At 40.6% G+C, this 24,204-nt stretch overlaps 1 protein-coding gene across 1 annotated transcript; it reads left to right on the top strand.

Annotated features, from left to right (window-relative positions):
* Positions 1–965: 965 nt before the first annotated feature.
* SHOX (SHOX homeobox) lies at positions 966–22,401 on the top strand (the record flags this gene model as incomplete). The annotated part of the gene is made up of 5 exons (XM_081326646.1): positions 966–1,284; positions 5,096–5,304; positions 12,553–12,610; positions 12,688–12,776; positions 22,156–22,401. The coding sequence occupies 5 exons, from the start codon at positions 966–968 to the stop codon at positions 22,399–22,401; spliced, it is 921 nt and encodes a 306-aa protein (XP_081182772.1).
* Positions 22,402–24,204: the final 1,803 nt, after the last annotated feature.

The raw sequence follows: 24,204 nt of genomic DNA, 5'->3' as shown, positions 1-24,204 counted from the left end.
GAAACAAATGCTGTGAAGTCTCTCGACTCCTCGCTCAACCTCCTTGCCACCAAAAGTCTGTGGGGGCTCACAGCGAAACAGCCCCAAATTGAGAATTTAGGGAAGGGGGAGAAGATAAGGGCGACAAAAATCAAGAAAAATCTAACACACACACGCAAAATACTGATCTCCAGCTGGATCGGATTTACCTTTTTGGATTGAACCATCAGCTTATTTCTCTCTGGCTTCTCCTCCCCGGCCCGCTTGTCCGCCTCCTATAAGTCCACACGCACTTGTGAGCAGGCAGTAAAGTCTTCTTCGACTTTTGTCCCCCACCACACTCCCCTCATCGGTTAAGTTTCTGCAAACCTTGGCAAAGCACGCCGGCCACGACGTACCTGTTGGGGGGGAGGCTGGGAAGGGGAGGGGCTCGTTGGCTTTCTCCCTCCGCCTCTTTCTGCTCTTTGGCTCCCGAAATCAAGGTACAGCGGACGCCAGCGCGTAAAACGTAAAACAAGCCAATTGCTGGCCCGAGGAGGGGGGAAACGCTCTTCGGCGTCTGCCTGCGCCTGGGAAAGAGGCAGTAATTGCTGAAGACAGCGAGAGCTTGGGGGGGGGGGGGCTGGGCTGAAGTAGCCCAGTATAAATAGTGGGATCTCAATTGAAAGGCATAAATATCAGCGGGAGTGATCTAACCCCGATTCAGCCTCTTCTGTTTGTAGAGCTCCTGGGCAAGGGGTATCTGTCCGCGCGCCCGTGCACCCATACATTCACACATAGGCGGGAGCGCGTGCGCGCTTCTACACCCCCCTCCCCAGCCTGGACAAGAGGGACCCCACGGCCAGGACTCCCGAGCGGAGCCGTATCCGTCAAGTAGCGCAAAGCCCAAGAGCAGAATCGCTGGCGGTGGAACAAACTGGCTTGGCGGTTTGGTGGCGGCGGTTTTTTTCAAGGCCTGGGTTTTCCCTCTTCCCGGCCGGGTCGCCATGGAAGAACTTACGGCGTTTGTGTCCAAATCTTTTGACCAGAAAAGCAAAGAGAGCAGCGGTGGTGGTGGTGGTGGTGGTGGAGGAGGAGGAGGAGGAGGAGGAGGCGGCGGCGGCCACAAGAAGGAGTCCATTACGTACCGGGAAGTTTTGGAGAGCGGGCTGGCACGGACTCGGGAGCTGGGCGGCTCCGATGACACTGGCCTGCGGGAGCTGGCCGAGGGCGGCTCCCACTGCCCGGTCCACCTTTTCAAAGAGCCTGGGGAGAGCGACAAGGACAAGCTCAAGGACTTCAACCACGCCAACAGGACCTCGGAAGGTAAAGAGGAATCTGTCACCCCCCAGGCACCTAGCAGATACCTCTCTGCCGTCTTGGGCCGTCCCGTGCTTCCTCCGGGTGCCGCTTTGACGAAACTGTAGGGGACGAGGGGGATGGTAATAAGAGTAGAGATGGTGGTAGTGATAATAGCAGCAGAAACAGCAGCAGCGAAGAGCATTCAAATAGGAAAACGAATCTCAAACTTCAGCAATCCCGGCTCCTCTTTCCTTTCTTTAGGTGAATTTAAACAATAGAAGGGAAGAGCTTTCTTCATCCGCTACCGCGCGGCCCGTTTTCCTTCGCGATCAACTTAAAGTCGGAGCATTAGGCAGAATTGCTTCTGGGGCTAATCTCGGCGAATAGCTAGAATTATTGTAGTTAGGAGATGTGGGAAGCTTTGGGGTGGGTGTATGGACCTTTGGGGTGGGGAAGAGCTAATAAGCTCAAGATGAATTGGCCGGAGGCTTGTCAGGCAAAGGGAATAAGAATCCCCTCGTTTAGGATATTCTGCAAAGCTTTTTTGTTGGGTGGTGGGGATGGATGGGGATGATGTCCAAGCCTTTCACCTGAATACTGTACTGCGTTTGGTTCTGGCCTTTAAGGGTCTGTTGAACTGAATAAGGATCCCCTTTTTCAGTTAGGACTACAGTATAGGACACTATAAATACGGTCCAGAGAAAAGGGGGAAAAAAACAATATAGGAAGTTAAGCAAGCATTTCTTTAGCCAGTTAATTGGAGTTTCATGCCACTTCTGTTGCTGGGCAAACCCGATAGAATTAAATCCAAGTATCTCTTAGGTTCAAAACAGAAGCATCGCTGGCTCCTGGCAGTTTCGGCAGTGCACTCCTTTAAAAACTAATTCGTTTTCTTAAAGGAATCTTTTCCATTTTTCTTGTTTTCTAAAACAATGTGAGGCACTGCCATTATGGATATCTGGCAATTTATAGACGAACCTTGACTTGTCTGTTGAAAAGTAAATCCAACTAACTGTATTTTAGGGGGTTCTTCTGTTCTAAATAGGTTCAGATATGCAGATATTCAATCATTGTCAGAAAGACCCTTTCACTAAAGTCTCATGTAGTAGCAGCTGGACTTGCCCTATGCTTTTTATTTATTAGATCTGTTGTGATCTAAAAAAGATTGGCTTTAGGATGAAGTGATAGTTTATATTCCCTGTAATGATTTTAAGATCGATCGATCTCTAGCTATCTGTTTATCAGTTCAAGAATGACTCAATATAAAGTTATAACGATTATCCAGGATACTCAGGTGCTAATAAACCCAAAGCACCCGTATTATTTAGAAAACACTGTAAAGATTAAAGTTTTACAACATGCATGTGTGCATAACCTCCCAAAATGCATGAATCCACGTAGTCTGTATATAACAACTTGTACTATATACAAATTATCTATCTATCTATCTATCTATCTATCTATCTATCTATCTATCTATCTATCTATCTATCTATCGAAAAATGTAATGTTTACCAAATGTGCTGTTTATCCACAATATCCAAATCTCCCCTATCCAGCGGCATAATAAACATCGTGGATAAAACACCCAAAACGTGCTTGTAAGGAAGGGCAGCTGTGTGGAAAATGGGGAAATTCTGGGCTGGAAGTCGGTGCCACACAACTCGATGAAAATCCCTGGATTGAGACTTGACGGTTTAAAAAGATTCGAGTATTCGGGACCATAGTTGCTTAGATTTCTATAGCTTTTCTGGTAGTGCAAAAAAATAATAATCTAACTACAGTCTCTAACGCTGATAGTCTGAAAGTATTTTTTTAAAAATCGGTAGTATGGGTGCACCCCCCTCCCACGCCGCCGCTTTTATGCTCCTTGGGAGACTTGGGCTGGGAATTCAAGTAGGCTAAAGCTCTGAAAAAATCCCCACTACAATTTTCGTGGGCTGAAACAATTAAATCCTCTTCGAAATGACTTTTCACTGTGTCTCCTAAAATGAATAATCTCCGAATTTTAACTTTACAGTATAGTGAACTAATTTCATTGAATAGGGGGGCGGAAGTTAAAGGAAATTAGCAGCCGGTTTCCAATGCAGCCATTTTTTTAGGGTGCAGTTATGGAAATCCGTCTTTAAGGAACACATCTTTTGGGGCAGCTAAAAGAGAAATCCGGGAGCTTCCTTTGCTGCACGTGCCAAGAGAAAACTATTGCTAGAAAAGGGAGCCAACAGGGCTCAATCACGCTCATTTTCCAAAAATGGTTTTTTTTAACCTGGGAATCTAATCCTGAGCTTTCCAGAGCAGCCCCTCAAAATCAAGACGGAGGTCCCTCTCCTTATGCCTTCGGAGACCCACTGCTTTCCCAAGACAGAACCAGGGCAGAGGGCTCCATTCCACCAGCCACCTTTCATACTCCTGGCCCGAACCTGCCCTATTCCTCCTTGGCGGGGTGCCCTCTTGCCAACAAGAGCGCCTTGGGCAATTACTTTTCTTTCTAGCTTGCCAACTTATGCCCACACATTTTTCTTTCTCCCTGAATTTGGAGAAAAGAACGCTCTCCTCTCTCCTCCCCGATCCGGCTAAAATTCTCCTGCGTCCTTCCCTGTTCCTCCTACGGTTAGTGGTCCTCCACAAGCTCCTTGAGCTCGGGTGGGCTATGCATGTGCTGGTGTGTTTCTCATGGTAGCAGGCCCTTTGGTGTCTAGCGAGGACTCTTTCTCATTGCCAATAGCTCTGAAGAGGGGGCACACGTAGAGCGAAATCCTTGGGGTCTGTAAATATTTGTACAAAGTGGTATAGAGGAGGGTCTCCCTGCGTCTCCCACGTGCTTATATTCTAAGCAGGCGAGTTTCTCAAATATTTAAACGAATCTCCTCCCCCCCCCCTTCCAGGTTTCAAGCGTATAAGAGCAAGTTAAGGACATTTCCCACCGCCTCTTCGTGAATGAAGATGTGGTCCTCCCTTCATGTTATGGTCTTTTAACATCCCCCTCCCCATAGCTGACGGTATGGAACAACTTTTAACTCTGATCCGAAGGTCTGTCCATCCCTAAGCTTTTGCTGAGCCTCTGCTAGCCCATTTCTCTTATCTAGCAGAACTGGACTGGTCTTAACGCACAACCAAGCCTAAGAACACTTAGTAATTGGATAAGACACCATCTCTGTCTGTAGACTAAACGAGAAAGTTGAAAACTTTCTACAGATCACTTCCACATGTTTGCTAAGAATACTATTACATGGACCTGTCTTTAAAGTTAATAGGCAACAAACTCATGTATATATGGAGAAAATGCATCGCTTATAATAAGTGATGGGGCTTAAATTGATTTCTTATTACCAGTTCCCTGAATTGTTTACAGTATCATGAAGGGCAGACTGTGTTCTGATTATCGAGATTTGGCTTAATTCTACATCGAATACCAGAGCTAACATTATAACACTTCGACTGGTAGAGTTGATTCAGTCTTTTGAATTGCCCACAAGAAAGGATTGGAAAAAGTAGCGACTTTTAAAACAGGCAGATGGCAAGGTTAAGGCAACCCCAGTTGTCCAGCGTATCTGTCTGCAGACTACCATCCGGTCTCCTATCAAAGGAAAGAAATCCCACGAGACCCTGGAAGTATCTTTGCGAGAGAAGAAGTCTGCTTAAATCCTCCCTTAGACTCCTTAACAAATATTGACCGAACCCTATCTGAGTAACTCTCTCGTTTTTTCTTATTCTGGGCTCGTGGGTCAATAGCCTGTTCTATTAGTTAGGAAATTTTCTCCCCCTTTGGAAGAGGCTTCCGATGTCCAGATCTGATGTTTTTTCCTTTCTCCTTCTCTTCGTCTCCCCACCCTAGGGATCTATGAATGCAAAGACAAGAGGGAGGAGGTGAAATCCGAGGACGAGGACGGTCAGACTAAATTGAAACAGCGGAGAAGCAGAACGAATTTCACCCTGGAACAGCTGAACGAGCTGGAGAGGCTATTCGACGAGACGCACTATCCGGATGCCTTCATGAGGGAGGAGCTGAGCCAAAGGCTTGGACTGTCTGAAGCTAGGGTGCAGGTAAGGAGGAAGAGAGGTCGTCCGTCCTCTGTTCTGGACTTTTAGTTCAGACGCTGGTTTCCTTGCCGAATAATATCAGGTAAACGCGTCCTGGAAGCTGGGGAGAGGATTGTAGCCTGGGCTACTGTGGTCGGTTGCTTGCCTCCTCGGAGCCCTTCGTTTCCACCGAACGCTCGGCCTCTCTTGATCCCACTTCCAACGAATCAGCTGCTTGATTTAATAGATCCAGCCAGGAAAGAAAAAAACCTTTCACTTTTTTCTTTTGTTTTTGTTGCTCTCTGTGGTGAGGCGGGGACAACGGGTATGGAAAAACCTGGGTGCTTTGGGAGTAGATAATCCAGAGGGGGGGGGAATGTTTGACTTGCATAACAAGAGCATGAATTCATAGGGCCCCATCTGCTCTTCCCTCCCCGATGCCCCTTAAAATATAACGTCTCTAAATCCTTAAGAATAGGTTTGAATTATGTACTGATAATTCGCCAAGGCATCTGTGACCTGTGTGCATCTCTGTCTCTATCTCCTATCATCTTCTCCCTGTCTCTTTCCACCCACCCATCCATCTCTGGGGTTGCCATATTAGGGCAATAGAAATCTGGGCGACCACTACATGGCAGAAAAAAGCACTGAAGACGTCCCCCCCCCCCCCCCGCCCCATGGAGATGAAACGTTTGCAGCCAAATCGCCAAGCTCGGAGATCAAACCAACAGCCCAACTTGTAATCACTTATTAGTAATTAGACCTACTAGCTATCTGGACTTCAGTTCTTGAAACTGTTAAGCCTAGGGTTTTATATAAAAGCTACTGGTCACCGTCTTCTGAAATACTGTAGTAGATGAACAAATGGACTCCAAAGCTAAAGTAATGCCAGTATTTCTAACAGTGACACATTAACAATGATACTTAATATTGGTCAGATATTAAATAAGGAAAGGGATTTTGATAAAATCATCTTGTGGGATTATAGGACAAGGTTTTAAAGTCAAAAACAGGTGAAGAAAAATTATGCCCGGGAGTTTACTGTCCTTTCACAAAACCGATTTTCCTTGCCTATTTTATGAGATGAGGGAGGAAGAGAAGACATCCTTAGGAGAATCTCAACGGGATGTTTTGGTTTCAGACTCAGACTTAGTTTCCATCAGATCGACTTCCTCCTGGATTTAATATTATTGAGTATGTTCTAAACTAATAGCCAGAGTTAGATCTATAGAGACCAGCATATACTCCTGGGGAAACAAGATTGTTGTTTAGATTGTAATAAATAATTCTTTCGTTGTAATTTCCCCCCTTCAAATAACTGATACTTGTTCTTTTTCTTTTTTTATGACAAGTAATGGGAATATTTCATATACATTTGTCGATTTTGGAAAAGAAACAGTAGTAGGGAAAATGACCAAGAAGGTTGCAGTGGTTTCAGTTGTCTCACACTCTTTCCTTCCCCTCATATAATCGGCTACAATAAAGAGATTAAACTTTGGCTGAAGGCGACCTAACTTTTATGTCATGATTTCCAGTTTCTTACAAGAGAAAGGCTCCTGTAGATATAAACTTTCCATTAAAATAAATTACTTGTAATTGAATTCTGCACTCCTTCTTTAAAACAGTTTATTACTGGGGTTAGTCCAGCACCCTAACAGGATATTATTCATAGTTACAGGAAAATTGGCGTTCCAGGTGTTTGCAGGTTTTTGAAATAGTTCTCCGCTCCCCTTAGCCGTTCCCCTCTTTCCCGCTCTTTCACACGAAACCCATAAAAGCCATATACCCCGAAAGAGATCAGCCTAATAGAAAAGAAATATTTAAAATATTTAAAAGAGAACGGGCCGCCGAGAAAACCGACAGTCCTTAATTAAAGCATAAACAAGGTTTGATGTGCCTGATAGGAGATGTTCAAGACCTTATTCTTGTTTGGTAAAACGAAGGAACGGAAGAGACTAGGTAGACCCCCACCCCCTCGTCCATTCCCAAACAGATATTTTAGTACTTCCAGAATTCTCTTCTAATCCCAGTCAACAGCGCCTGTCCCTTGTTGTTAAAGGATCTAGTTTCAATTTAGTGTGGAAATCTGCTGCAAATAAATTGGAGCTCCTACGGTAGCTACTCCTTATTAACCTTTTATTTTTAGTGTTGTACCAGCAACTCATATCGTCCAGCTGTCAGTGTTATAATTGAAAGTTATGAGACCGTAGTGAAGGGTAGGCAGTAATTCAATTACCAGCAAATATCTTTGGGTTTTATGGCGCAGGGCTAAATTAAATGTCATTATTCACTGTCTCTAATGGAAATCAAAAGGAAATCAGATTAAAGCATTTGTGAAAGAAATCACTGAGTGATCCTTAATGAAGAAATAACTGTCCAAAACACTGTCCTGCGCTTTACTTAGCATATTCATGACTAGTTGGAATTGATCGGGAATCACACCCGGGCTGATTTATGAAGACACTGCGCTTGGACTAATTCATCACTTCCACGCCTCCTCCTCACTTTCTCCTTCGCCTCTTCCGGAGCTAAAAAGGGAAGGGGCGTTTTGCCATGTCGAGCTGGAAGAGCCCTTGGGCTTAAGTGGACGGGGCCGAGGGCAAGAGCGGGGGGCTCACGGCCGGAGAGTCAGAGAAGTGTAGTAAGGTATCAGTAAGGTGTCAGGCTTCTAACCCGAAGCAGAGAAAATCAGGTTGCTCTTGGGTGCATAAAAAGGAAGGATCCGCGTCATTTCACGTCAAACCTCTAGAATTTAGCTACTTTTCCTCCTCGGCGAAGGAAGCTAAAAGCTTTTAAAAAACACGTAAACAAATTAGACTTTTTCAATAATTGCCGATTAATTGACCTGGCTTTATAAGATCAATAATTTATCTTGGTGGATATTATCACTTATTTTTATGTCAAAGCTGTGGTTGATGACGGTTATGGTTGGAGTTTTCGTTTCAAGGGAGATTCGTTTTGCTCTGGGTCAAAACAAAATCCAGTTAAATCCGAAACTCTCCGCCTGAAATTGATTAAAGCTGTTAGTCTGAAGACACGCCTATGAGAAATCCAGTTGCCTTCTGCTAATTTTTAAGCAGAAAGAGTAGAGGAGAACCACGGAGAGAAAAAGAAAAGCTCTTCTTTATAAAGTTTCAGGACCCTCAAAAATTCTTTTTTTATTAATTTTAATTTGGCTACTCGGTTACATTAATTCCAGCTCTCGCATGTTGGTGACTGGGGGTGCCGTGGGGAGAGGGAGAATATCCCACGTGCTGCAGTGTAAAGACAGCCGATTCCTGTTCAAAAGACCATTCCAGTAGCTCTGGATAATTAATGTCTTTGGAAGCCTTTCTTTGCACTAATTACTCCGTTGTAAATGGCCATCATTAAGGCAATTGAAGAAAGCTTGGAGGCGAAATGTGATGTAGGAAGTGCAGTTAGTATTAATTAAGCGTATGATCAACTTGGCAAGCCGAAAACCTCGGCAGGGGGTGGGGCAAAGGGCACAGACTCAACTCTTAGATTTGATCTGTCTCCATCACAAGCAGTGGCTGGTAGGCTGGCTGGCTAGGGAAGCAAAGGGTGGGCTTTGCAGGGAAGCTGTATCTTTCCAAACAGGTTTGAAACATTTCTAGCGGGGTGGAGTGAGGGGAATAAACTCTTTGGCTACTAGTAGGCCAGTGAGATACAGTGTCAATCCAGCTTCACAAGAAGGCACTTCCAGAAGTAGGAAGGGCAGATTTTCTGGATTGCAGCAATTTTAAAGTAAAATACAAAAAATCAGCTGGGAGGGCAGGATTTATATTAAACTGTTAAACCCAAATCTGGAAATGTTTTGATTGCCTGCTGGAAGCAATGCTTGTTTCAACAGCCAGAAAGAATGTCAAAAAGACACATTTACATGGACTGATTGTGGATTTAGCCTCATATCCTCAACCTAATTAAAGCAGAAGTTTAAAAGCACAACTGAAAATCAGCCAGACTTGGTATTTTCCCTAGTGCCTTGTGTTTTAATCACAACCAGAATTGCATCTTCCCTAACTACAACATTCATGAATGATGCAAAGGCCAGGGGTGTCAAACTGCCGGCCCCGCGGGCCAGATGCATCATGCCAAAACTGTGCCCACCCCATTGCCGGCAATGGGAAAAAAGTCACATGCAAACTCAATCCATGTGATTTTAGGGTTCATTGGGTTATAAAAAGATAGGCTTCCCTCAGTCCAGTTCATCTCCTCTTCCTACTTGGACATGTTTATGTTCTCAGTAATGGTATGGAAATACTTCATCTTTGCCTTCTTCTGAGATTGTAACTTCCTACTGCCCTCAGATTTCCAATGTTCTCCCTTCTAAATACAGTAACTAACCAAGTACAACTTGGCTTAGCTTTTTCCTGATCAGCCAAGTTTATCTAGATGCTGCCACCTAGCTATAAGAATATGTGTGGGAATCCCAAAAACTCAGTTGAGAAAAACATGATTCAGTGAATCCTAGCTAAGCTTGTTCAAAGAAGATAACTAAAGTGTTGCAAGTTGAATTAGTTTTCAGGAAGGTGGATGTGACACTCAGAACTGAATTCACACTTCATAACTGGAAGACTTGCAATCTCAAGTTTCTTCATATTATTATTTTTGTGTGTGTCTAAGTCAGTGTTGACTCCTGGCAACTGTCTGGACGAATCCCTGCAGTTTTCTTAGCAAATTTTCCAGGAGTGGTTTGCATTTGCCTTCTTCCAGGGACAGAGAGAATGACTGGCCCAAGGTGACACAGCTGCTTTTATGGGATTCATGGTCTCTCACTTTCTAGCCAGGTGTTTTAACCACTACCTCTCAAAAAATAAGCCCTTCAAATTGCCAGACAAGTTCCTCCATGTATTTAGGAAGAAGAATCACATCTCAAACAGTACCCTGGCCTTTATAGAAACCTTTCCTAACCTGGTGCCAGTTAAGATATGTAGGATCTAATCTTCCTTAATCAATCCTCAAACAACATGGCTACTTTGGTTAGGAATGTTTGGAGCACAAAGCCAGTCCACCACATCTTGAAATTCTAGACTAAAAGAGAATGCTTTATGGTAGCACTATTATTCTAATTTTTTTCATGTAATAAATGATGATAGAAGTTACTTTTTAGAAGGACTTTCTAGGAAATGTTTTGAACTTTATTGAGAACAGGTCTATTGGAATGCTATTTATTCTGCAGTTAGGTTCACTTCACCCAGACTTTTATAGACCTAGCATAACGCTTTTTTCAGGGAAAGATTGCCAAATAAGCAACATTTAACTGTGGTCAAACTGGAATGTAAATCAGTGATTAGATAAGTTAAATACCCCAAATCATAGAGAATGGTAGAAATCCTATTAGAAGAGTGTGTTTAGCAATGACAATACTTGAAGACATAATTCAGTTTTCTCAGTAGGAGGAATTGCGTCATGCTATTCTTTCCAGAATTCACTAGTTGGATAAAATAGCAGTTCCTATATAAGATGCTCAGCCCTGAGGCCAAAGACAAAATTTTCTTTGTCTTAAAAAAAGAAAGCAGCAAATTGACAAAGATGTGTATATACCATCCATATGGTTCACATTATTATTTTGGGATACTGAAGTGATAGGAAAACTGGGATTCTTAGGCAGTCCCATGCTACTCCAGGAAAGTGAATAAGTTCTAAAATTTGGAACGACAAGAACAAGGGTTTGTACTGTATTCTTGAAATCCAGACTGAGACATTTCAGGGTGTTTTCCTAGCTTGGAAATTTCCATAGAACGTTGAATTACAAATCCCAGCATGCACCACCCCAGAAAGGAATGTTGGGCTCAAGATTAACAAGTCAAAAATACTCCAGCATAATTTTTGCTATATAATGAATTTTCCTTTTCAATTTCCATGATGCTTTAAGCTTGTAAATGTGGGCTCCCAGCATGTGCGAAGGCAGCTAGGATTGTCACATTATTGAAGGTGGTTGTTTGATTTGGAGAACCCAGCCATTGGGTTGGAAAGGCAGCTTGCTTTTCTTCTTAGGCCCTTCAGAGGCAGCAACCTCAGTGGGAATGGATCTGGTCTCCAAGCAGGTTTGTGTATGTAAGCTCAAGAGAGGCTGCAAAGTGATTTTGAATTGGATTTTACCTCCTTGTAAAGAAACTTCTTATGGCTCTTAAAAGTCCTTACAGTATTTAGGTGCATCAAGGAAAGATCTCTGCAGTGATCCAGGCACATGATGGAGGTGTAACCTACTCTTTGCAGAAGGGGATACTGGTGATCTATTCATAGCAGCAGCAGTGAGTCCAATCCCACTTTCCCCCACTTGTAGACTTTTTAATTGGATTTCCCTTTTGGAAGGAGCTAAAACTATTTGCACCTGTAGCCCTTTCATGGAAAACTGTCTCAGGCCTTGTATCATTTTGATCCAATTGCTTTAGTAATCATAGGGTTATTAAGACTCAGAATGCTAGTTAAGGGGGTGGGCAAGGCATATGCAGCCCATTTTAGCACAAAACTGGGACAGTTAAGTAGGTGTGTGGATGCAAATAACTTTATGCAGTGAATGTCCTGCATCCTTCCAACTCTTACAAAAAAAATCACATCTGGATGGTTTGAAGCACATCCCCTTAATCTGCATTATACAGGCAGCTTTTCCCACTCAGATGCCACACTGATGTGTTGGACTATAACTTCCAACATCCCCAGTGACCCAGCCCTGGCTATTGTCATTTGCAGCTGAAGGGTGAAGCATTTTAACACATATGGAAAACAGGAGATTGGGAAAGGCAGATCCACAACTGAGTAACGTTGGAAAAATGGAGGGGAGTCAAGATCCCATTAAATTTTAAAATTATAATCTGCTGAAATGTTGCTTGAACTCAGTGGGATTAATTATGAGTAGAACCTCAAGGGACTGTACTGTACTACTATTCTATTATTACCTATTTTTTTCTTGACTTAATTTGGCCATGAAGAATAGGTTTTTATCCTGTGAGCTCTATTGTGTATGGCTTTTCTAAAAACCATTTCTTGATATCAAACAAGCAAACTGAAATGAAAAGATTCTCTGCTCAGGAACTTATTCTGAGTATTAGAACTCAACAAAAGTTACGTGAGATATTTGTCCTCACCTGCTCATCCCAACCAACAACAATTTTAGATCTTCCTTCTCGTAGTAGCATTTCTGTAACCACATTTTTTCCAGCTTTCTAGCTTTTAAGAAAGTTTGGGGAGTCATAGGGTGATTTCTTTTAGCTCAAGGCTGCTGCTGTCTGCTTTTATTACTGCTAGCATCTTTTCTCCTCTTGGCAGGTTTGGTTCCAGAACAGAAGAGCCAAATGCCGAAAACAGGAGAACCAGATGCATAAAGGTAGGTCCTGGAAGGAAGTGGGGGCAGGCTCTGACCTTTCTGAAGACTCTTTCCTGACCCTATACTTTTGCTTGCAGGTGTGATCTTGGGGACAGCCAGCCATTTAGATGCCTGCCGAGTGGCCCCCTACGTGAACATGGGAGCCCTACGGATGCCTTTCCAGCAGGTAGCTTATTTGAATTTTCATCTCCAGGCTGACCTATCTAAGATAGCTGTTAAGTTAGCATTTGGACAGAGGAAGAGAAGAAATGTGTGACAGAAGGACATATTCTGCACATCTGTACACAGAAGGGTTTTCATTTCCAATAGTTCCTGGTGCCTTGGCTCCCTGGCCTTGAAAATAGAATTCCAAAATGTTTTTAGCAGAGTAGGTTTATTTAAAAGTCCCTTCAATATTCTGTAGAATTCTAATAAGCAGGCTTAAATCTCTGTCATACTCTTGTAACATAATCACTGTGTGGATGGGATGGCCGGTCTCTAAATTTGACATATAAATAAATAAGAATAAAATAAAACTATATACCTATTGATTGTGACCATCATCTCAGTTTGATTCCAAAATACTTGCTAATAGGTAAAACTCCAGCCAAAAGAAGATGTTGCTGAAGTGCATTAGTTGAATTTCAGCTTTTTGAGCACTTTGAAAAGGCACACATCCAAAACAAGTTATTGCAATGAATGCAAAGTGAGAAATCTTTCCAGTTGTGTGGGATACATCCTTAGCATGTAGTCTCAGCAAGTGGAAAATAGGATTTGGTTATTTTCTTTCCTTCCAAATCCACACATTGTATTTCTTCAGTAGGGCTGGTTTTCTCTAGATATGAAGAATAAGCAGCTTTGAGTCTGGTTAGTACTTGAATTGGAGAGCTCCAGGAAATACAAGGATTAGGAAGTTGAAATTGAAAAAAAAAATTCAGAAAAGGAAATGGCAAACTACAGGGTAGGATGTATCGTTGAAGTAAAGCTCAGTCAAATTCAACTCAATGAAAATGTTTTACATGATGTATGATGGATCTTTAGCAGAGCTAAACTCTTGTGGCATCAAAGCTTAGTGGAATAGCCTGTTATACTCTGCTGGTTGGAAAAGAAGCACACTGTGAGCTGCTGATTGGCTAATCAGTAGTTAGCAGCATGTATTTTGTGCTGAAAATTTAGGCACCCCCCCCCCTGAAATCTGTCGATGACTGATGAAGGCTACATTGTACACACACATATCTCTGTGTGGGAAATATATATTCCTGGTAGATTAATCAGGAATTTCTAGCTACTTCCCAAAATTCAAAGGTGCTATAAAGTAGAGTTCCAGAAAAACATCTACTTCTGCTTCATTGACTATGCTAAAGCCTTTGATTGTGTGGATCATAACAAACTGTGGCAAGTTCTTAAAGAGATGGGAGTACCAGACCATCTTATTTGTCTCTTGAGAAACCTATATGCGGGTCAAGAAGCAACAGTGAGAACTGGACACGGAACCACTGATTGGTTCAAAATTGGGAAAGGAGTCCGGCAAGGCTGTATACTGTCGCCCTGCCTATTTAACTTATATGCAGAGCACATCATGAGAAAGGCAGGGCTAGATGAATCAAAAGTTGGAATTAAGATTGCCGGAAGAAATATCAACAACCTAAGATACGCAGATGATACCACTCTAATGGCAGAAAGTGAAGAAGAACTAAAGAGCCTCTTGTTGCGGGTGAAGAAGGAGAGTGCAAAACTTGGGTTGAAACTTAACATTAAGAAAACCAAGATCATGGCATCTGGCCCTCTCAATTCCTGGCAAATAGATGGGGAAGAAATGGAGGTAGTGACAGATTTTGTTTTCCTGGGCTCCAAGATCACTGCAGATGGGGACTGTAGCCAAGAAATTAAAAGACGCTTGCTCCTGGGAAGGAAAGCCATGGCAAATCTAGACAGCACACTAAAAAGCAGAGACATCACCCTGTCAACAAAAGTGCGTATAGTCAAGGCTATGGTCTTCCCAGTTGCAATGTATGGCAGTGAAAGTTGGACCATAAGAAAGGCTGAGCGCCAAAGAATTGAGGCCTTTGAACTATGGTGCTGGAGAAGACTCCTGCGAGTCCCTTGGACTGCAAGGCGATCAAACCGGTCAGTCCTAGAGGAGATCAATCCTGACTGCTCTTTAGAAGGCCAGATCCTGAAGCTAAAACTCAAATACTTTGGCCACCTAATGAGAAGGAAGGACTCACTGGAGAAGAGCCTAATGCTGGGAAAGATCGAGGGCAATAGAAGAAGGGGACGACAGAGAATGAGGTGGCTGGATGGAGTCACTGAAGCAGTAGGCGTGAGCTTAAATGGACTCCAGAAGATGGTAGAAGACAGGAAGGCCTGGAGGAATGTTGTCCATAGGGTCGCGATGAGTCGGACACGACTTCGCAGCTAACAACAACAACAACATAAAGTTGTTTAAAATAGGGAAGAAGATAAGGGCAGCATAACACAGGGGAAGCAATGGAGGATTTTTGTGACAATAATAACTGAGAGGAAAAGACTAACATAGTGTTGTACTACCCTATCACAGGATGTTATCTATATCTTTAATACTTTCACAATTATTACAGATGTAGCTTCTGTTAAGGATGAACATGGAACATCTTGATTTCAAATAGCATAAAGAAGGCAGTTTTGCTCATGACAAGGGAAAATAAAACTAATGGGGACAGAGGCAGCTATGTTAGCATTTGAACATGGATCCTGTATTCTTGAGTGCTAACATTTTTCCTTCCCATCTCCTTCTACTACTTTTCTTTCTTCTTAATGTCAATATTTTCTAGGTTACATCACTATCTAAAATCAAGTATATTCATAACATTAAAAAAAGTTTATGTGTAACACTGCTATTGAGTTTATTTTCTGCATAAGATTTTTTTTATGTTAAAAAAGCCTAAGTAATAACATCAGTTCTGCTGGGCTTCTTTTGAAGCTATTGTTTAACTTCTTTTTTAAAATTAAAAAAGTATCATCATTTTTGGCATTTTGGAGTAAGGAATTTAGTGGGTCAATGAAATAAGCCTATCTGTGTTTTTCCTATTTTAATTCATCAGAGGAGTAGTGGTAAAAAAATTAACTTCCTCTTTTTCCCAAGAAACATTTTTATTAGCTATTTTGTAAAAGTCTTGTAGGGAAAAGTGGCAGTCTGAATAAGTTGTTATGGAACCATTGTCCAGCTTTACTTGTGAATTTTTTTTGTAGAATTTTAGGACTGTCTCTAGACTTCCCTGCATGGTATTTGTAATTTTTATATTTTCATATCAGATCCTATATCATTTCTCTTTTGAGAGAAAACCTATTAAAGGGAAAATGAAATGTGCTTTAGTGGAAAGCATGTTTTTATATGTAATGGCAGAAAGGTAAGAGAATTTGGAGTCAACACTGTAAAAAAGAGCCACATTGATCACGGACAATTAGAGCTGAAGGCTGCATAGGAGGCATAGAGAAGCCAAATGACTCTAAAGCAGCATTTTCCCCGATCACATTTTGGGTGCTTGGCAACTGACCTTCATATATGGCTTTTTGCAGGATCCCATAGTCACGTCACAGCAATTTATGACTGGCGGCTACCGGTTTCCACAAAAAAGTCCATTGTGGACAATGGGTTTGCTTAACAATCCTGTTGATTTGCTTAAGGACGTACACAAAAAATGTTCTAAAATTGGGTTGGTCACTTGATGACTGTTTAACCAGCATGACCTATGACTGTAATTCTGGGTTCAGTGATGTTCATAAATCAAGAACTACCTATACTGTACTTTTATCAAGGTCATCTTCCTTATCCTCTACATTTTTATTCTCCAAATAAACTCCTAGGTAAATAAACCTGGTTTTGGCACATGTGATAGATAAACAGTACAATACAAATTCCAGAAAGAAGAATTTGCCTGAAGGAAAATAAGACCAGAATCAAAATTAAAAGGGAATGAAGGGAAAAAGCAGTGGGAGGAGATGAGAAGAAATATATAGTAGATAACTATACAGGAAAAAAGAAAGAAAAATAAATGATGTAAGCAGAAATGATTGCCAGATACTGGACCTTTGGAGCAAACCAAAGGAATGCAGGGATTGGAATATTCAGCAGGAGAGAGATTGTGGAAAAAGGAGACTGTTACTGATTAAAAAAGAAAATGAAATTCCAACTCAGCATAGTATCTTGTATTTTAGATTTTAGGGGGCAAAATAGGGTAATAGAATCGATATGAAAAAGTCTTGCAGTCAGCATGAAAAGGAAATATTGCAGGTTAAAGCTGAAGTACATTTTTACTCCTAAGGACTGTGACTGTGATTTTCCAGGAGAAGATCTCTCCATTTTTGTGTTAATTGCTGAAAGGTAGAATTTGGGAGCAGAAGACTTTGTGAAATTCATTTCCAGTTTCACTAAAGCAGGTCCAATGAGCTCCACAATAATTTTCCTGAAAAACAAGTCGTTCCATATACAGCTTTTAAACAAACTGTATATAGATGTTAGTTAAAGGACCTGATTTTTTTTCAGGAATATGTTTAGATCTTTATACGAAAGCCAGAGAACTCTTGTGGAGTTTTGCCCCTAGTATCTTGTATATATCACTCAACTCTTTATATTCTATCCTCCAGTGCTTGGTGTTGATTGCCCTACTATATCCCAAGAGATCCAATATTACCTATAGGGATCATCCTAATGGGAAATCCTCCATTAGATGTGGTCACCAGCCATCCATAGCCTTGTAAGAGCAGCTGAAAATCACAATTCTATCCATCTTGCTGTTCTGAACCATTCCATTTTGATACGTTCATCATTCTCTGTTACAGCATTTGTTTTCAACTGCAGGAATATCTGTTGTATTGTGAGTCTGCTATCTCTTTAGCCTGTCCTTGGTATGAAAACAATAAACTTATTTTGGACTGCAAGAAACCTAGGAATAGTATGCTTTAAATTGCCTTGAAATAGGATATAAATATTTTTCAGGAGAACAGTACAGTTGGTACATTTCTAAAGGAATGCAGATGGCCTGAGATTAACAATCCAGAGAAAAGGATGGAATTAATACATGTGGACTAATTTTATTTCCCATGAGTTAAAGATTAAAAATAAAAGAAAGGAGGCCAAAGTCAGTAATTGGAAGTACTAAATAAAGAGGAGTTTCTATTCAAATTTGGCAGAGTTATTTTTAGTCCACTCTGAAAAAACTGTACACAAGAAAGAAACCTGTTTTGGTCTGATGAGCTGGATTATAAATTAAGAGAGCCTGTGAGTTTGAGTTATGGTAATAAAACCTTTTTTTGACAATGGTAGACCATGATGTTTCCTTAGTTGTTATAAAATTAGAACTAATGGATGGAATAAATATTATTCCTTACCAATATGTAACTTTACAAGGGCTTGGAAGCAAAGATCCTTATTAATTACCAGTGACCAGAGTGTTAATAAAGTAGATGTATTATGATTTGAAATAGGTGCAATGGAACATTAATTCATGCCCTTTATTAGAGAAAGGGATAACATGGTCCTGATATTCAGGTTCATATTTGTACTAGAAGTATCCCTTGCCATCATTCAGAAGAAAGGGCTGTAAAGAGTGTGGAAGGGAAATCCATAATAGCAGAAGAGGCCGCAGGAAGCATTGGGGACAACACTCTGTAAGCACAAGTCTCTGTAAAAGAAGTAATAGAAGAGTGAAGAGGTTTGAAGAAGATAGAAGAGAATGCAGAATAGCTGCAGTTTTGGCTGTTGAAAAGCATGAAGATGCAATAGCAGAAAATTAAGGAGAAACATTTGTAGAAGCTTCAGATGGAGTACTAGAAAAAGGTCACTTGAGACAGCTGTTTAGGAAGTCTAATGAAAGGCAAAGCAGAAAAACAGCTACAGCAACTTTTGCTCAGAAAAAAGGAAAATACTACAGAAGTGGCAGTAATGGATTTGCAAAAATAATGCATAAATTCTTGGACTCAAGGTGGCACAGTGGTTAGAATGCAGTATTGCAAGCCAACTGCCAGCAGTTCGATCCTGACCAGCTCAAGATTGACTCAGCCCTCCATCCTTCCGAGCCCAGGAAAATGAGGCCCCAGATTGTTGGGAGCAACATGCTGACATTTGTAAACCACTCAGAGAGTGCTATAAAGCACTATGGAGCAGTATATAAGTCTAAGTGTTAATGCTATGCAAGAAAAACAAAAAAGAAATTCTTACTCAAATGATACTGAGTGGTCACCTGAAATAAAAACTGAAAAACAGTGTTGAAGTTGCTAGTAACATATAAAAAGAGGAAGAAATTAATGGTGAAAAGGTAGAGAAATCAGTGGAACTCAACAATTGAAGGAGGATTCAACTGGATCTGAAAGCAAGTCTGGTGCTGAATGTTTTAGCTGGTCACAATGGACTGAAAGTGATATAGTTTCAACTATTCCTATTGAGCAAAAAGTTGCTGGAGTTGCAGACATTTCCCATCTTATTAGGAAAAGAGGAAATTAAAAGAAAAAATTTAACACATACCAAAAATCAGTAAAAGTAAAGGTAAAGGTTCCCCCGCACATGTGTACTAGTCATTTCCAACTCTAGGGGCCGGTGCTCATCTCTGTTTCAAAGCCAAAGAGCCAGCGCTTGTCTGAGGACGTCTCCATGGTCATGTGGCCGGCATGACTAGACGCCAAAGGCATACGGAACGCTGTTACCTTCCCACCGTAGTGGTCCCTATTTTTCTACTTGCATTTTTATGTGCTTTCGAACTGCTAGGTTGGCAGAAGCTGGGACGAGTAACAGGCGCTCACTCTGTTACACGGCACTTGGGATTCGACCCACCAAACTGCCGACTTTCTGACTGACAAGCTCAGCGTCCTAACCCACTGAGCCACCACGTCCCTCAAAAATCAGTAAACCAGTCTAAACCAGAACTGGATATCATTTGTGGAAGTAAGGTTGCAAAGATGATAAAGCAATAAATAATAATAATAATAATAATAATAATAATAATAATAATAATAATAATAATAATAATAATAATAATAATAATAATAATAATAATAATAATAATAATAATAATAATAATAATAATAATACTGTTAGGAATAGCACTTAGATTTATATACCGCTTCACTCTCTAAGCAGTTTACAGAGTCAGCATATTGCCCCCAACAATCTGGGTCCTCATTTTTTCGACCTTGGAAGGATGGAAGGCTGAGACAACCTTGTGTCAGTGAGAATTGAACTGCTGAACTGCTGGCAGCCAGTAATCAGCAGAAGTAGCCTGCAGTACTGCATTCTAACCACTGCGCCACCATGGCTTATGGTGTAATGTAATGTAACAGAAAATACATAATTGAAAAGAAAAAAAATGAGATTGTAGATATTTTATAAAGACAGTAAGGGGAAAAAAGAATTGTTTTATATATTTAAAGTGAAGTAAGTTCTTATGTTTAAATCCTGTATCCCAGAATGATAACAATGCTAAGCTGGAAAAGAAGGAAAGATGTCTTGAAATGATCGATGCTTGCTTTAACTTGAATGTTAAGATGCTTCTTTATAGGAAAAAGAGACAGAGGCTAAGAAGAGGTTAAGAATCTGGGGAGAATGTAGAACAGATTAAAGAATGAAAACACAGAAAGGAAAGGGACACAATCAATATATTAAAAGAAACAGAAAAAGAAAGCGCTCTTGTGATAAAGTAAATAACCCATAAATATGCCACTTCTAAATATTCTATATCTTATCCTGGCTGTCTTTATGAAATTATTATTAAAGTTTTTATTGTTTAAATAACCCAACATGCTATACCTGAGGCATCATGCTTCCATTAAGTGAGGCAAGGAGAGATTTTGAATTGAGGTCAAATTCATCATTATATTATTTCTGCTGAAATAAACCTAGTTTTATCATAATATGCACACTATCTTTTGACTGGTAAATCCTTAAGAATCTGTCCAACCACATCAAATGCCAGACTGGGCATGACTGTGGCATGGGGGAGGCAATAGGAGGGACAAGAGGTTTTGTATGGAAAAGCTAGTTGGCAATAGTTCCAGAAAAGGACTCTCTTAGTAACTAATATAAATAGGTTAATGCAGCAAGAAAGAGAATGCTGTCAGTTTGAGTGGTATATTCACACAGTGGCATTATTCAATGGTAGATTAAATTCTGGGTTATAAGAAAACATAAATGAATCTTGATTGTGAGTTTTTTATTTTTAATCTGTGAGTACCTGTTTATCTATTTTTGAATATTAGTGTTAAAAACAAAAATGGAAATCAAAAAGACTAATAGCATAACTGTGGTAGGGTGTTAGTTTATGAATATCCTGGTCATTTAAAAATGTGGCATTTTTTTTGTCTGTAGACCATTTTTAAAAGACCTGGACTGCAGCTGTGATACCTGGGGGAGGGTGGAGTTAAACCTTTCAGCCTGTTTTGTAGGAGTGGTTTAAGGGACAAGATTTAACACACCCGTTTTGCTCTTTATTTTATGGAAAATTACTACTGTATAAACAGCATCAAAAATCAGTATGATCTTGGGGCTGTTCTCACATCCAATTAAGAGTTACAAGATAGTCTCCCTACCTGTAAATTACCACAATTTGAGAAGAAGAGACACTTATTTTGTCAAAATCGTGCCCAGCAAGTCTTGATTTTTAAAGCAGAAATGGAAAACTTTTTTCAGTAAATGGCTCTTGAAATATTGGAAGATGACCTGAGTTTATGATGGGTGGAACCAGATTTTAATAGAAGATGGATCTAGATGAAGGAGAGGATGAACCCATTTTTTAGTGTGAGTGAATCTTGCATCATTACTTCCCTCTGCCTTATTTTGTGCTCCTCAGTCCCGTCTCTGTCTCCCTTTCTACTTCAAGCACTTCAAGCTGAAGAGTTAACTATTTCCAAAATGCAAGAATGGACCAATAGGAATTACTTAGATGATTCTAAGTACGGTATCACATGAAGTTAATTAAAATGTTGTAGACAGTGCTTTTTTGTAAAAGAAAAAGGTGCCAGAACTCACACATGTCATACAGCCCACCTTGCCTACCCTACAAGGTTCCATCCAAAAAAGGTGCTGGAACTCCGTTCTGAGTGTTCTATGAGAAAAAATGCCCTGGTTGTAGAGTCCTTACTCAGCCATAGATTTTTTTTCTCAACTATTTATTTCATACTTGTGTGCCCCAGACAGATAAATGGTAAATACTGAACCTTCACAGAATTACAATTACTTAAATAAGTAATCATTTACAAAGCCACAGAGTAATGCCTGGTAAAGAGTAAGGGAGATGACCTTGACAAAAATGTGCAAGAACCATTACCTAGACAAAGAGAGCTGAAAGAGGGTGGAAGCCCTGAGAAGCAGGACCAAGCATATGCCACTCTGATTCACTGTGGCATGAGAAAAAGGGGATGACATAAACGGCCTTGCAATATTCTATTATCATGCCCATCTCAATAAGGTATAGTCTCCTTGTGGAATTGTTTTCTTGGTCTGGTATGGCTGACACGCCCATTTGTCCTATTGGAATATCTGTTGGAATATCTCCTGTTAATCTATTTTCTTTATGGTTCTTTTATTTCCCCTCCAGGTCCAAGCTCAGTTGCAGTTGGAGGGGGTCACCCATGCTCACCCTCACCTCCATCCTCACCTAGCTGCTCATGCTCCTTATTTGATGTTTCCTCCCCCTCCCTTTGGACTCCCAATCGCCTCCTTGGCTGATTCTGCCTCTGCAGCTGCAGTTGTGGCTGCAGCCGCCAAGAGCAACAGCAAGAATTCTAGTATTGCTGACTTGAGGCTCAAGGCCCGGAAACATGCTGAGGCCCTGGGACTTTGACATTTCCTTTCTGGAAGCAGTTTTATTGCCAGGATGGACAATAGTTTCCTTTTCTCCAGTTGTCATCCGTGCTTGGCTGAGACAAGGACAAGTGCTAGATTTTGAAAAGCTTGGGAGTCCTTATAGATGCACAATCTGCACTGGCCTGCTTTTTCTTCCTTTCTTCTCTCTCTTTTTCATCTTCCTATTTTGTTCCAAGAGGTAAGAAGTGATTCAATTGATCTGAGGATCGAAGGACCCACCTGTCTACCTTCTTGATTTTGGCCAAGTGCTTAGTGCTGCTAATTGCAGTCAAACTTTTTCACTCCCACCAGATGTACACTGGGTCTGAATTTTAGGTAAAATAACAACTTTACAAAAGAAAAATAAACAAGAATACTCTGGAGGGATAATTCTCCAAATTATGTGGCATCTTTGAATGTTGGAACAACTGGTGCTTGACCATGGCCAAAGTGATCATTGTGTCAGCCTAAAACTGTTCACTGCTATCAGTTTTGAAAGTTGTGCATGTGCCTAACATCTAACACCATTTGGAAATCCTAGACTCTACTGAAACAAAACCCAAGCTTGAAACAATTCCAGGGGCTGGTCTCTATTACCATGACATTTCTCCTTAGTTGCCAAGTATACTTTAGCTTTTTCACAAATTGCTCATGAACTAAGGAGCTGCTTTTGCAAAAGTGGCTTAAATTTAAAACATGGAATTTCAAATCACAGATAAGGTAGTTTAATCTGGACATAGCTGTATATTTTACAAGGAGCTACAACAACGCAAAAGTTTGAGAGACAAAATTACACAAAAATCAGAGGTGATCTAAATGATAGAAACAATGAAAATGAACAGAATAATATTTAATCATCTGAACAAGCAGATATGCTTGTAAGACAAGGACAGGTTTACTTCCTTGCTTTGCTTTCCAGATGTCTGGATTTCTCAGAAAAAAAAATCTCCTTGGCTTGCTCTTGAGAGATTGATTCAGCTATCAAAGATGGACATGCAGTTTTAAAAGCATTATACTGATACAGTGCTACATTTAGTGAAATGCAATTGAGTGCAGTAAAGTGCAATACTGTAAATATTTTAGATTAAAAGTGAAAAATAGCAGCACATTCTTATTCTGTTGGTAACCTACTCTATAGAAACTGTTACCTGGTCCTTGGTGCTCAGACTTAAGAATGATCATTTATTGCCAAAATTAGATAGCCCGGTTTTTCTATGGTATGGTGAAGAAATATGAATTGCTTATATAAAGGGAATTGCCATTATTTTGATCCGGTTTATGTCCCATATTTCTGGGAACTAAGCTCAACTGCCTGTTTTAATTATTATAATTTTAATTAGTGTTATTATTTGGCAAATTGTTTTAAAATAAGGAGAAACAATCAAGAAAATGTTATATACAGGTGGATAAATTCACCATGTGAATTGTATAAATGCATAGAAATAAATCCAGTTTTAGGCACATTAAATACAACCTCATTGGAGTTTTCTAATGAGTCAAATCTGTAATGTCCATCATAGAGAAAAAGGGAAATCAACTGAAATTGTATTACCAAACTGGCTGGGATTATTATGTCTATGTTTCTCACTCGCATGTAAATTTCTTTAACCAACTCATTAATTTGGTGCATGATCTGAGGAGAAATATCCATCTACTTCTATAGCTGTTTGCATTTGATACCAACATTTCACTGATGGAATCTTTGCTTCTTAACAGCATCCAATCATCCAATCTGTTGCCCTCAAATGTATTTGTTTTTAAAGCAATTAGTAATTGAATATTTTGTTATTTTTAATCAATT

This window comes from Vipera berus, assembly GCF_964194415.1.
Source record: "Vipera berus genome assembly, chromosome: 4".
NCBI lineage: Eukaryota > Metazoa > Chordata > Lepidosauria > Squamata > Viperidae > Vipera > Vipera berus.
This window is presented reverse-complemented; position numbering and strand designations above follow the sequence as displayed.